Source organism: Peromyscus maniculatus, chromosome 3 (assembly GCF_049852395.1).
Source record: "Peromyscus maniculatus bairdii isolate BWxNUB_F1_BW_parent chromosome 3, HU_Pman_BW_mat_3.1, whole genome shotgun sequence".
Lineage (NCBI taxonomy): Eukaryota > Metazoa > Chordata > Mammalia > Rodentia > Cricetidae > Peromyscus > Peromyscus maniculatus.
This window is the reverse complement of record NC_134854.1, coordinates 105,201,862-105,214,802: the sequence shown is the minus strand read 5'-3', so window position 1 is coordinate 105,214,802 and position 12,941 is coordinate 105,201,862. Positions and strand designations below refer to the sequence as shown.

The 12,941-nt window shown below is 54.6% G+C and overlaps 1 protein-coding gene across 5 annotated transcripts in view; it reads left to right on the top strand.

The window, feature by feature from the left end:
• The first annotated feature begins 343 nt into the window (after positions 1-343).
• Positions 344-12,941, top strand: part of Tet3 (tet methylcytosine dioxygenase 3) — a 100,160-nt gene continuing 87,562 nt past the window's right edge. The window contains exons 1-2 of one of the 5 annotated variants that reach the window (XM_076567019.1): positions 344-758; positions 2,740-3,449. In XM_076567019.1, coding sequence (XP_076423134.1) covers positions 3,147-3,449 — 303 coding nt within the window. In that variant the 5' untranslated portion in view covers positions 344-758; positions 2,740-3,146. Of the gene's footprint in view, positions 759-1,776; positions 1,911-2,219; positions 3,450-12,941 lie in introns of those variants that run through there. The other 4 variants (XM_076567018.1, XM_076567023.1, XM_076567022.1 and 1 more) reach the window with 4 other exon arrangements.

Here is a 12,941-nt window from a genome sequence, read left to right as displayed (position 1 = left end):
GCAAATCGCATAATCGGCGTGAGTGTAACTTAAGAGACATTAAAGGTTTTTAAACAGTCACCTATTTTTTGTTTGTGTGCATGCCTGTAAGTATGTGTGTGCGCTCGCGTTATGTGTGTGCGTATCTGCCAAGTCCACAACTTCTCCATCTTGTTTCTACTCTTAACTTCCCTGAGCAGAAACTCTTGGGTCCTTCCAAAGGCCACAGTAGGAAGTAGGTGTTGCTGCCATGCTCACCACCCACCCAGCTGACAAGCTGGCCTGTGGAACAAGTTGTCAAATATCCGGCGTGCCAGAGGGAAGTCCCAGACAGCTCTGGCTGTTTCAACTAACTGCCTAGGGCTTTCTGGACAGCGGGCGCTGTTTGAGATCAGTTACCACCCCCACCCCCAACACACACACACACACACACACACACACACACACACACATCACACACACACACACACACACACACACACACAGCCGGCCGAATGCTCTTTCTCCAGTTCTGGCTGAGTTGTTAGCTTCCCCGCCGCCGCCGATGAGGACGCCTGCCAGGTACCTGGCTGGGTGAGCACCGCCCAAACTGGTCAGGCTAGTCCACCCCATGGCTGTTTCTGCCAGGACTTGCCCGTGCGTAGGGAGGGCACAGACCTTCTCCACAGCAACCCCGGTAGGTGGAAGGCAACTGGGAGCACTCGAGCCTGGCACTCAGACCAAGATGGGTGGAGCTGAATTAATCTAACCTGGAATTTCAACTTGGCCAGTAACAACAGGTGAGGGGGAGCAGGGAAACAGCATGAGAAATGGACAGTTTGGCAAGTTGGAAATACTCTTGTGTCTTGTCCCTGCCTGGAAGACAGCCCAGGGTGACTTTTTCAAAGTGCCTGCGAGCTTTAGGCCTCAGTAGCGACTTGGGCCCATCCGGAGTCTGGGGTCCCTCTCTTCCCTCTACTCTGGGAAGCAGGGCAGGCTGGGGGTCTCCAATTAGTCTTTGTTTTAGATGCTCAAGAGCCCGAGCGCCGCGCCAGGGAGGCTGGTGACGGCAGGGCCCTGGGGTCGTTCGGGGTAGGGCGCTCGGTTGTGAACCTCACGCGGATGCCATGCAGCGGGCACTCGGTCTCTGCCTCCGGGCACCCCCTTCTTGCCGGCCAGGCTGACTCGGTACACAAACGCGCGATGTCCCCTATTGTCCTGCCTCGGCTTGACTGAGCAGCAGCCGAGGAGGAGAAAGGGGGTCGGTCGGGCTCGGGGCTGCCAGCGAGCGTGGGGCTGTCCCGAGCACGCAGGGAGTGGCAGGAAGTGGGGACACCCAGGCAGCTGGGCCAAGGGCCTAGCTGGGGAGGTCCGCGCCCTGCCCTGCCCCGCCCCGCCTCGACAGCTCGGTCTTCGGGCCCCGCCGGAGGGCAGGGACGGGCCAGCCCGCGGGGACAGCCGCGTCTCCGGAGGGGCCCCTGCGCGAGGTCCAAGGAGGCGCTGCAGGTGCAAAGCACGGCCAGCCGGCCGGCCGGCCCGCGCGCGCATCGCTCCCTACCCGGGAACTCCGCTCTTGCGCGGTCCCGGGCCTAGCGGCCAGCCTCGGCGGGACCGCACGTGCGCGCCCTCCCGGGCGGGGGAGTCCCCGGGCGAGCACGTGCCGCGGCGCGCGGGGGGCGGGGAGTCCCGCGGCCGCCTTCATTGCTGCTGCTGCTGCTGCTGCCGCCGCCGCGGCCGCTGCCGCTGCCGCTGCCTCTTCCTTCCTCCTGAGCCGTCCCCTGCTCGGCCAGGGCTGGGGCGGAGGGGGGACTCCGTGCGCGCAGCGTGCTTGGCCGGGCCAGGCGCTCCGTTCCCGGAGGCGCACACCTTGGGCCGTGGCGGTGGCGGCGGTGGCAGCGGCAGGCTGGGAAACTTTGCCCCTTTGTGCGCTCCGCCCCGGAGGCGGCGGGCAGGTCGGTGCAGCCGGTGGCTTTCCGGCTCCGCGGTGGGGGAGGGGCAGCGCGTGGGGGGAGGGGCGGCGCGGGGACCGTGGCGAGGCCGGGGTGGGCGCAGCGGGGGTAGCCAGGGACCCGGCAGGGAGCTCCGGGTGGCCGTGCGGCGCTGCCGGGTGGGGGTGGCGGGGCGGGGGCTGCGGTGCAGCGGGAGTGGAGCGGCCGAGGCCCCAGAACAAAGGAGCCGGAGCGGCGGCGGCGGCGGCGGCGGCGCGCGCAGCCTGGCCTGCGCCCCAGCGCGCCCCCTCCCCGCGCCCCTCGGTGGCGCGGGTCACTCTCCTCTGTGGCCCTCCGGGCTCCGGCTCCTGGGGCGCAGCGAGGTGGATGACTCGGGACTCCCCACGGGCGCTCCCCCCCCCACCTCCCGGCCGCCTCAGTGCTTGGGGTGCCATCCACACCAATGAGCGAGCCTCCGCAAACTTTATTTTGCAAGCTCTGTTAACCCCGGGGACAGTCCTGTGGCCCCCCAGTGAGGGGCTTCGCTTGGATTTTAATGAAACTCATAAGCCAGTGGAAGGTGTAAGTGCAGGGTGCACAGAGCAACTTTCTCAGAAACCCCACCTTGAGCACCCCTCATCCACTTGAATGTCTCCTCCCTCCAACTCCCCCCGCTCCCGGCCCCCCACGAGTCCTCGGTACCTCCATCTGAGGCTCTAATGACTTCGTTTGATTCAGACCCTGGCTTCCCCCATTTTCTCTCTTCCCTGAAGCAGGAAGAGCTAAACACGTGAAAGTTGTCCCCGAGCCCCGAGTGATGCGCTTCCCCTTTCTGTGTCTTTTCCACCCCCAGGCAGCGTTAGCCTTCTCCATCATCCTGACCCAGGGAGGGAGAAGTGTCAGGAGGAAACTCCTCACCCTAATCTGCCCCACCACACACCCACCGGCTCACCTCATGCCTGAGCCCCGGGTGGGTGAGGGTGAAGAACCCACCCAGCCAAGATGAAACCTTTCCTGGGGGCTGCCGCCGCTACTGTCTTGCCCCTGATCCTGGGGCCCTGCAGGTGGGAGACTGGTCCTGGAAGGAGCCCTGGCAGCCGGCTGCAGAGGAGGTGAAGAGGGTTTAAGAAGAGGCACCCATCCCAGAGGCGGAAACTGATTGCCTTCGCCCGTGTAGACGCGTTTAGGAGAGGAGGACCTGTTGGTGGACAGTAGTTGAACCCGGCTCCTAGGCTGCCCTTCCCTGGCAACGGCAGCATCATGAGCCAGTTTCAGGTGCCCTTGGCGGTCCAGCCGGACCTGCCAGGCCTTTACGATTTCCCGCAGGGCCAGGTGATGGTAGGGGGCTTCCAGGGGCCCGGGCTTCCTATGGCTGGGAGTGAGAGCCACCTGCGAGGGGGTGGAGATGGGCGAAAGAAAAGAAAAAGGTGTGGGACCTGTGAGCCCTGCCGGCGGCTGGAGAACTGTGGGTCTTGTACCAGCTGCACTAATCGTCGCACGCACCAGATCTGCAAACTTCGCAAGTGTGAGGTGCTGAAGAAAAAAGTGGGCCTGCTTAAGGAGGTAAGCGGGCCTCGGCTAGGCTCCCCGTCCCTTGTGCGAGGGCGTGGTCATCACGAGGGTCTGGTTAAAGAGACCCATCCGGTTACACCTGCCCTTCTGTTTCTGGTCTCCTCTGGGGCACAGCCTGCTGCTGTTGGAAGCCCAGTGGGCTCCTTTTCCCGGCTGATGGTTTGTATGAGCGCAACTCGGTCCCTTGCAGAGCGTTTATAACTGATGCAGGACGGAGATGTCTGGCTTGAGCGTTAGAAGTTTCTCTTCCTGCTGGGAGCCTTGGGTGGATTTTAAGGTGACCGTATGTATGTGTGCGTGGGTGATGTGGGCAGCCGCGGTGACAGTGGGGCAGTGGAGGCGGGTGAGGTTAGAGGAAAGCTCCGGGTGACAGGTGGGTGTGTTTGCGCTGTCCTGATGGGGCGGGGTGTTTCTCCCCTAAACCTTTCCTTGGTTGGGTTCTTGTTTTTCCTCAAACAGGGAATTGAGTGAGAGACCCATGACTGGGGTTCTCGATGGCATGGGATACTGTCCGGGGCGGAACGGTTTTTTGGCATAGTAGTATTTTGGTGGGTAGTAGTCACTGGATACCAACGTATGAATGAATGACGAGCTTTTGAGATACTGTCAAGGGCTCCCTGTGTTCTGGGTAGAAGACGGAGGAAGACTGGGGGTAAGAGTAGCCAGAGTGGGGGTCGGGGGAGAAGTGGAGAGGCAGTGACCCTGGGTCGGGCTTCTTTCCTTTCTACCCTGGTGATGGACACCCCACACGAGGTTGGTGGCCGCTGTGACAGGAGGGAGCTGGCGAAAGCAGGGACCAGCCAGCAGAACAGATTTTAGGCGGAGCGTCGAGCGGCTGCTGCAGCCGCTCCAGGCAGCGGAACTGGCGCTGGACAGAGACAGAGGCCTATGCAGTCTGTAGGGCTCCTGGCCCTGCCCCTAACTTGTCCAAGAGCCTAGACTATTCTGCCCCTCTGGGCCTCTCTTCTTGTGGGGGAAATGGAGTTCTCCTCAAAGCCCCCTCAGCTGGGCCAGAAGCTGCTGGGCTCCGAGCATAAGGTCACCTGTGGCTGCTCTGGGTATGCCGCCCGCCCGCCCGCACTCGGGATTTCCCTGACTGCAGAATGAGAGCTGGGCCTCAAGCCGGTGGGGCTTTGGCTGGGAAGACAGATCTCAGTGCTAGGGGCAGGAAGTGGGTTCTGCGAGGGTGCTTCTGTCCCTTAACTCCCTCTGTCCACTTGCTGCACACCATAAGTCATGACTCGGGGACGACCGTCTGTTCCCTGTTTACCTTGACCAGTTAAAGCAGACGTCTGGGTCAGGTCTGCAGCTCTCCCCCACCCCAGCCTTGGGGCAATGGTGCCCAGCCCATCTACCATGCTGCTCACCCTGTGCCCGCCAGGTCATTTCTTAGAGGCTGAGATAGGTATAACCTGGTGTTAGGTTGTGAGAACTATGTTGCATGGCCAGATCCCATCCTTCCCTTCTTCCGAACGGGGCACTTCCTTTTTCTATCCCAGTCTCTCTCTCTCCACCCCTCTGATAGACTCCAGGGTAAAGATGCTGAGCCCTGTGGGCTAGATATTCTTGGTGGCCCTTGTGGGTGGCGTTAAGTGCCGGTTTTGGCAACAGTGGGACATAACCTGAATGAAAGGAGCCGGGAATGAGGCCAGGGCCTGTCATCTTCTTCTGTAAGCTGCTGGCCAGGCTGCTGGGTGGTCATGGTAAAGATCCCGTGGACCTGGGGCGGCAGAGGCTTAGAGACAGCCCTGAGAAGTCTGTGCACCCGACAGACCTTGCCATGGTTGGCGGCTACCCTAGGCCCCTAGCGTCAGGTAAAAATGTAGCTCGACATTGTGATACCCGAGGACAGAGGGTCTACATGTGGGTCTGTAGACCAGGGTTGGCTCCAGTGTCAAGAGAAATAGTGTAATGTGGGGACAGTTTTTTTTTTTCCTTAAAGCTAGCTATTTCGTTGTTTGTTTGCATGCATTTATGCACCGTGGTGCATATGAGGAAGCCAGGACAACCTGGGAGTCAGTTTTCTTCTGTGTGGGTCCCGAAAAACAAAGTCAGGTCCTCATGCCCTGCAGCTGACAGCTTTACCCACCAGCTTGATGATCCTAACTTTTTTTTTTTAAGAGCAGTGCTCCAAAGGTGGGTCCCTTCTCTTTGATATTTAAACTTTGAAGAAAGAGGTTTGTTGTTGTTGTTGTTGTTGTTGTCTTGGTAACTGGTGGCTCTCCTTTACGAAAACAAAAACGACCTGCTCAAAAAGGCTTGAAAACCCGGGAACTGCTATCTAGACAACACCCCATCTAATGGACTTGTCTCTGGCATGTTCACAGGCTGAGATGCGCCTGAGAGACTCTGCTTGAGCAAAGTGTTTAACAGCCCCAGGGGACTGAAGTGACCTTAATCATTAGATCTTCTTAGTGCTCTAAAGGAGAGTGTCCCAGGACTGGGGAGGTTCGTTCGTTTGTTTGTTTGTTTGTTTGTTTGTTTGTTTTTTGCTTGACTCTTGTGGTGTGGTGGGTTACTCCATCCCTGGAGCCTCAGAAGTCTTACCCTCTGCTTTCATCTCTGCCTCCGAGTTTTTAGACCTCTCGGCATCCTTCCTTAACTCCATCCTGACTCCACTCTCCCAGCTGCCTTTGGAGTTTCTTTCACACTGTCCGCTGACCGCTGCTTGGCACCATCCTGTTACAGGATGGGCAACACTTATCTCGTGTTTTTCCTTTTGCTCCTCTGTTTGGCTTCCTTTTTCCCAGAGGGCTTTGGGAAAGGTACGCCTGAGTCCCTGGACTCAGTAGTTCAAATCTGAGGATTAAATAAAGATGGCTTCCCAGGAGCAGGTGGTTGCTCCTGGGCTGGCAATAGGTATAACACATCAGAAGGAGTTTGTACCTCTCCTGGGGTCTTCATTCCTCGTTCAGAAAGATTCGGAGCTTAGGCTGGTGTCAGTTTGATTTGCGTTCTTTTCTCTTGAATAAAAGAAGGCTTCTCAAAGTAGAGTTTGAGGGTGAAGCATGCTAGGGCCACATAGGAAGTCCCTCTAGCGTGGGTTTTCTCAGTTGTGAGATAAGGGTGATCCTTCTCAGGCTGTTACAAGGATGAAATGTAAGATAAAATACGCATGTGTCTGGCACACAGTAGGTAGCCAGCACACAGTGACAGAATTAAACTCCAACATATAAACAACTGTGCATTAGTCTGAGTTGTAAGACTGTAAATGCAGATTAAATGTTTATCTTGAGACATCCCCTGGACTCTGGAGCCAGGTGTGGGAAGGGGAGTGTCTGCGCACCAGGAACAAGGCGGCACTGTGGTCCTGGGCATGGGCAAGGGAAGGAACGACCAGAGTACGTAGAGGAAGCAAATCTGTAGAGAGAAACCGATGCATCAGGTTGGAAGCAGAACAGTGTGGATGAGCAGCGGAGAAATGGTGTGTGGTTAGAGAGTGCTTGTTAGCCACCAGCCAAGTGCATCCTCTTCAGCTTTCTGACAAGATGCCTTGCAGCTCTTGGGGGCCAGGAGCCCTCTGAACAATGTCAGAAACCTGATGGGTTCTTCCTGAGCTAGCTGGTAGCTCAGCTCCTCGGGAGGGTGTTCAGCAAAGGGAAAGGCAGGGGAAAGTAGAGGGGACGAGATTTCTTTAAAAAGAAGCCCACCTGGTTGTGCGAGGCCCGAGAAGAGGCTGGGCGCAATGACTGGATAACCGTCTCTGAGACGCTGTTTTTAAACCCCATAGCCACAGACTCCATAAGGACAGTCAGAAGGAACTATGACAAGGGTAGTGAAGGGGGCCAAGCCTGACAGGAGCCATCTGTGTGGTCCACACCACCGTCAAGTGTACAGAGATGGTCCACGTGGTGCCCGCTGGGGCTTGTAACATGGAGGTTTGGGAGTGGTCTGAGCCTTCCCAGGCACATCAGGAGGCCCAGGGGCCAGAAGATACTATGCCTGGGAACCGCTTGTGACAGCAGATTCTCTGTATGCTCCAGCAAGGAGAAGGAAGTGAAGTAGGCCTTCAACTTAGGGAGCATCACTGGGCACAGGAAAACAAGCCACTGGGGAAAGGAGAGCCAGACACCACCCGGCACTTACACCCGACTGAGTATCTTCCCGAATGCTCCAAGGAAGCACTCTTTACAGAATTACGGTGATAAGCGAAGTGCAGTAGGTTAGGGCTGGCAAGAGGTCCGGTTTTTTGAGATACTGGAAATCATACACATTAGTTGTTAATTTTTGATCTAGACCAGCTTGTTGAAAGGGTGATGAGACATAGAAAGACTAGCAGTGGACTATCCTTAGGGAGCGCCTGAACTCACTCGGATCTGGATTTCAGCGAGGTGGCAGACGCTCCAGAAGTCTCGTGGACAGATCTGAGCTTCACTGCCCTGCCCATCAAACACTGTAGACCAGGGGTACTGCGCTGGGATCACTTGGGGAAAACGTAAAACTCCTAGTGCATGGGTACTGCCAGCCAGAAACCTTGACTCAATTGGCCTAGAAGAGACTTGACTGAGGCTCTTGAGGTGAATCTGATGTCGAGGTAGAGACTCTCTGCTGCAGACCAGAGAGGCGCGCCTCCCACCTGAGTTGCAGGTCATGAAGTAGTTTAGTCTCACTTCCGTCTTGCTATGCTGTGGACCATCAGTGTCCTGTCAGGAGTGCAGAATCTCTGGCCTTTTCCCAGACCTTTTGAACACAAATCTGTAGTTCAGCTAGATACCCCGGTGGTTTATATAACCATTAGATTTTTTTTTTTTAACCATTAGAATTTGAGGAGTGAATCTCCAATGCTTGTTTGACCAGGAGAAGGGGTGGGGCAGTGGGAAGGGGGTCAGAATACCTCATAACCAGGCCCAGAATTCTGGTTGTCAAGTGGGAAAGGAGAGCCCAACCCAGGCCTGACTCCGCGTTCATTCCTCTGGGGTCCCTCAGGCTAGTGAGTTTTGAGTAGCACTGTCTAAGGACTTGGGTGTGATCTGAAGACAGCCAGGAAAGCGCTCAGGCGATGTTTGCTGCTGGGAAGCCTGATGTGGGAGGCTGTAGGCCCACAGGTCACAAGCGGTGGCTAGCCGAGGGAGGGATACATCTGTGGAGTCTTGGGTCTGGTGGAAGGCTCTGCGGTTGAGCAGCGGATGGTGACTGGGAATTGGAAGTGAGGAAGTGACTATGTTGAAAGATGGTGGGAAGGGGGCTGAGGAGAGTGGAACAGCCCGAGCGGCAAGTCTCTGCCAAATTCAGCGGGACTGGAGAAAAGGAGAAAAGTCTAGATTTGTTTGACTTTTTTTTTTTTAGGTTTATTTTATGGGTATGAGTGCTCTGTTTGTGCATCATGTGTGTGCCTGGTGTCCTTAAGAGTTAGAAGAGGGTGTTGGATCCCTGTAGAACTGGAGTCATGGATGGTTTTAAAATCACATGAGCACCAGGAATTGAACCTGGGTCCTCTGCAAGAACAAATGCTAACCATGGGCCATTTCTCCAGTCCTCCTGGGACTTCTCTTAAAAAGAGCTGCACATGTGAGGAACCTTGATTTCCTGATCAGATAGAGAGACCTGAAACTCTGTAGAGGATTTTGTCAGCCTATCTTGAGATATGTCAGGGTGATTACGTATAGGACAATCAGAGGAAACAGGGCCAGTCAGTTTACAAATGAGTGTGGCAGAGGAGTCAATTCCTTCCTGGGGAGGAGGCTGCAGACCTTCTGTTAGTAGGTTCTAAGCAGGCTGGACTGAAGCAGTGTTAGAAAAAAATGTGTTTACAGTTTCCCCTAACTGGTGAACTAGCCTGAGGGGTGCCCTGTTTCCTGTACCTGGATGGTTCTGGATAGAGGCTGGGCTCTGCAGACTGATGATACGTTATGAAGGCATCCTTTGGAGTGAGAGATCCCTCTGGTCTGTGGGAAGTGTAACAGCAGGTGTAGCTTCATATTCCTTAGACAGCTTTATTGCAGAAGAAATAGCTAACCTGGGCCATAACATTTTTGGTCGCATTTTATACTTAATTTGTGTGTACATATATCTTTGTGTGTCTGTGTGTGTGCATGCACGTGTGTGGAGGCCAGTGATCAATATTGAGTGTCTCCCTCAATTGCTGTTTACCTTCTATTTTAGAGATAGTCACTCACTGTGTATAGTCCTGGTTGGCCTGGAATTCATTATGTAGACCAGGTTGGCCTTGAATGCAGAGACCCTTTTGTCTCTTGCCACCATGACCTGTCCATCTTGTTTAAAACACACACACACACACACACACACACACACACACACACACACACACACACACACACACACACAGATCTTGATGTATATGGGCATTTTGCTTGCATATATTCATGTGCATCATGTGGAGAGGCCATAAGAGGCAGTCAGGTCCCCTGGAACTAGAGTTATAGATAGTTGTTAGCCACCATGTGAGTGCTAGAAATTGAACCTGTGTCTTTTGCAAGGACAGCCAGTGCTCTTAACCACTGAGCCATCTTTCCAGCCTAACCCTTGTTTTTTTTGGAGACAGTCTTCCACTGAGTCTGCAGATTCAGCCTCAGGGATCCTTCTGTCTCCACCTCTCGGGTGCTGGAATTACAGCATACACTGTGCTGAGCTTTTCCGTGGGTGCTGGGGGGTCACAACTCAGGTCCTTACATTTGTGCGGCTAGCACTTTACTAAATGGAACCTCTCCACAGCCCTTTTTTTTTTTTTTTTGGTCATGCTGGGGATTAGACCTCAAATACTTTAAGCAAGTAAGTACTTTATGACCGAGCTACACCCCACCCCCCTAGACTTTATCCTGTAACTGGAGTTAGTCTCAGGTCTGGGTGGAGGTCAGGTTTGTGAGCTTTCTGAAAGGTTCAGCTGAATGTCTCATGAAAGCGTGACAGGGTATCTTTGGGGAGATGGTATATGGTTTTTAGTACATTCTCAAGAATGTTCATGACCACCCTAGATTTTAAAAGCACGACTTACCTGAGCCATCCAGTGTGAAACCCATAAGCCATGGACGGCTATTTAAATTAAAATTAAATACAGTAATGGGCGCAATAACTACCTTCTAATTAGCTGCCCATGGCTAATGGTTCTTGGGCGGTGCAGATAAAGAATGGTCTTCTCTGGAAGTGGGGCCTCATACCTGGAATCCCAGCACTTGGGAGAAAAAGGCAGAAAGCATTCAGTTAGAGTCTGGCTTAACTCTATGTAGTCCAGCCTCTTAGGTGATGAGTTCCAGGCCAGTCTTAGCTGTGTCCTAATACCCTGGCTCTAAAAGTTAGTGCTATAGAAGATCTATTGGGCAGAGCTATGAGCTGGACATAGGGTGTCCCTGTGTGGTCCCCAATCCATCCTTACCATAGCGTCTTTCAGGTTGGGGGTCATGGCTCATAGCCATGGTTGGGAAGAGAACATGCTCTCCTGGATTCTAACCTCCTACAGAACTCATTCTTAAAGGCATGGCCATGGATTTCTTTGGAACGCAGTGGGGGTAAGGTGTGGTTCCCCACAGGAACCCTCCCCCCATAGTCCTGATCAAAGCCTCTGTGAACCTTGTTCATGTTAACTTCTGGTCCTGCACGTACTTGTTCACGAGCCCGGCCCAGAGTCAGGTCTGCCTTCGGCTGTCTCCTGGAGAAGGCAGTGTGGTGGCAGGTGGGCTGACTCCAGTGGGACTAAGTGTCTAGACTCCATCCCTTCTTTGCCAGTGGAGAAAGACGAGCGCTCGGGAAGAGAGGATGTGAGAGGAGGAGACCCCCGTGTTCCAGCTGGCTGTTCTGGAAGAGTCTGTTAGGATCACTACAGGCCTCTGCCTTGTGATCTATGTGGGGCGAAGACTGCTGTCACTCCTGGACTGTGTACACTTTGGTGGCCTTGTCTACTTGCATAAGAAGCTGACAGCCTGAGTTTCTACTGATTACTGAGGCAGAGGTGGGACATGGGTGGCTGGGAAAGCAGCTCCGTGTGGGATCATCAGTTGCCTTCCAGGTGAACTCGGGTCTGGGGGGTTGATTGATTACTTCAAGTAACGCAGGAGGTGGGCCGGGTTCTCACATGGTTCTGTTTGAACTGCTGAACTGACTTGGAGTTCCAGCATTGCTATGCCCGGGGAGTTAGTGGACAGGTTCCATGCCTCCCGCTGCTGCTGGCACAGCGACTCCAGGGTCTCAGAATAGGATGGGAATGTCACCGGCAATCTTAAAGGCATTGGTGAGACTGTGGGTGTCTATACCCCACTGCTCCTCTTGTCAGGGAAGTCTCAGGAGGGGACACGAAGACGCTGGGTCAAAACAAGTGGCCAGGTACTGGACTATAGCTCCACTTCTGATTATGTCAGGGAGACAGTTGGGCTGGTCTTGCCTGTCTTCATGCTTTTATTGATCTGCTCCTTACAGAGGTAAATCAGGTCCCCCCAAAGGTGTCAGGAATGGTTCTGGCACTCTAGAAGACAGCGGTGGCAGGCTCTTGCTTGAGGCCTGGGAGGAGTGGGGTGAGGGGATGCAGGGAGGGGGTGAAAAGAGCTGGCGCTAGAACAAGGAAGACCTACCTTCTGGAGTGCTTCCTGGGTCCCAGGACCTACAGTGCCCCTCTCCCGGGAGAGGTACAGCGCCTCTCTGGTGCCGCCTCAGTTTCCAGAATCAAGGTCGTACACTTGAACCCGTGGCTAGCCCTATCCAGCAAACCTCTCCCAAGGCAACATTTTCTTACCAGAATGCGGTTAGAAAGCTGCAAGGGAGGAGGTCCTTGAGGACAGAGTCTAGCCTCCGTCACTCGTGGGCTTCTTGCCGACCCACTGGGAAGGGAAGGAATAGGCCTTGAAAGTTGGGGTGTAGTGGCCTGTGAAGGATGGAGGAGGGCTCCGACTCTGCTGCGCCTGGAGCGCTGGAGGCTGATGGCAGAGGTGGACAAAGATTCAGGCAGCTGCTGGCGTACCTGAGGGTGTTCACAGGTCCTTGAGGGAGGTTAAGTGCGTTAGTTACTCTTGGAAGTCTTCCTCCAGGCCACCCTGGGGTTCTGAGGTACTCTGCGCCTTTTTTTCTGTAGCGTCAAATAGTCTGCTGTTATTTGAGTGGGTCCTGGAACATTTGGTGGTCCAAAAGACAGTTGAATTTGACCCTAACAGTACAACACCTTCTCCTAAGCATCTAGGACAGTGGTTCTCAACCTGTGGGTCGTAACCCCCTTGGGGGTTGCATATCAGATATTTACCTTATGATTCATAACAGTAGCAAAATTACATCTATGAAGCAGCAACGAGATAATTTTATGATTGGGGGAGGGGGTCACCACAACATGAAGACCTGTATAAAAGGGTTGTAGCATTAGGAGGGGTAAGACCCTCTGAGAGGAGGCGTGGCATACAGGCAGAGTGGCACTACCTGCCAGGGGCTCAGTGTGTGCACCTTATTTGTCAGAGTGGAAGTGAGGGGTGGGGGTTGGGGCTGCCTCTTTGTCCATCAGGACATCAGTGGTACCTGCCCTGCATCTCATTCTGCCGTACCTCCAAGGAG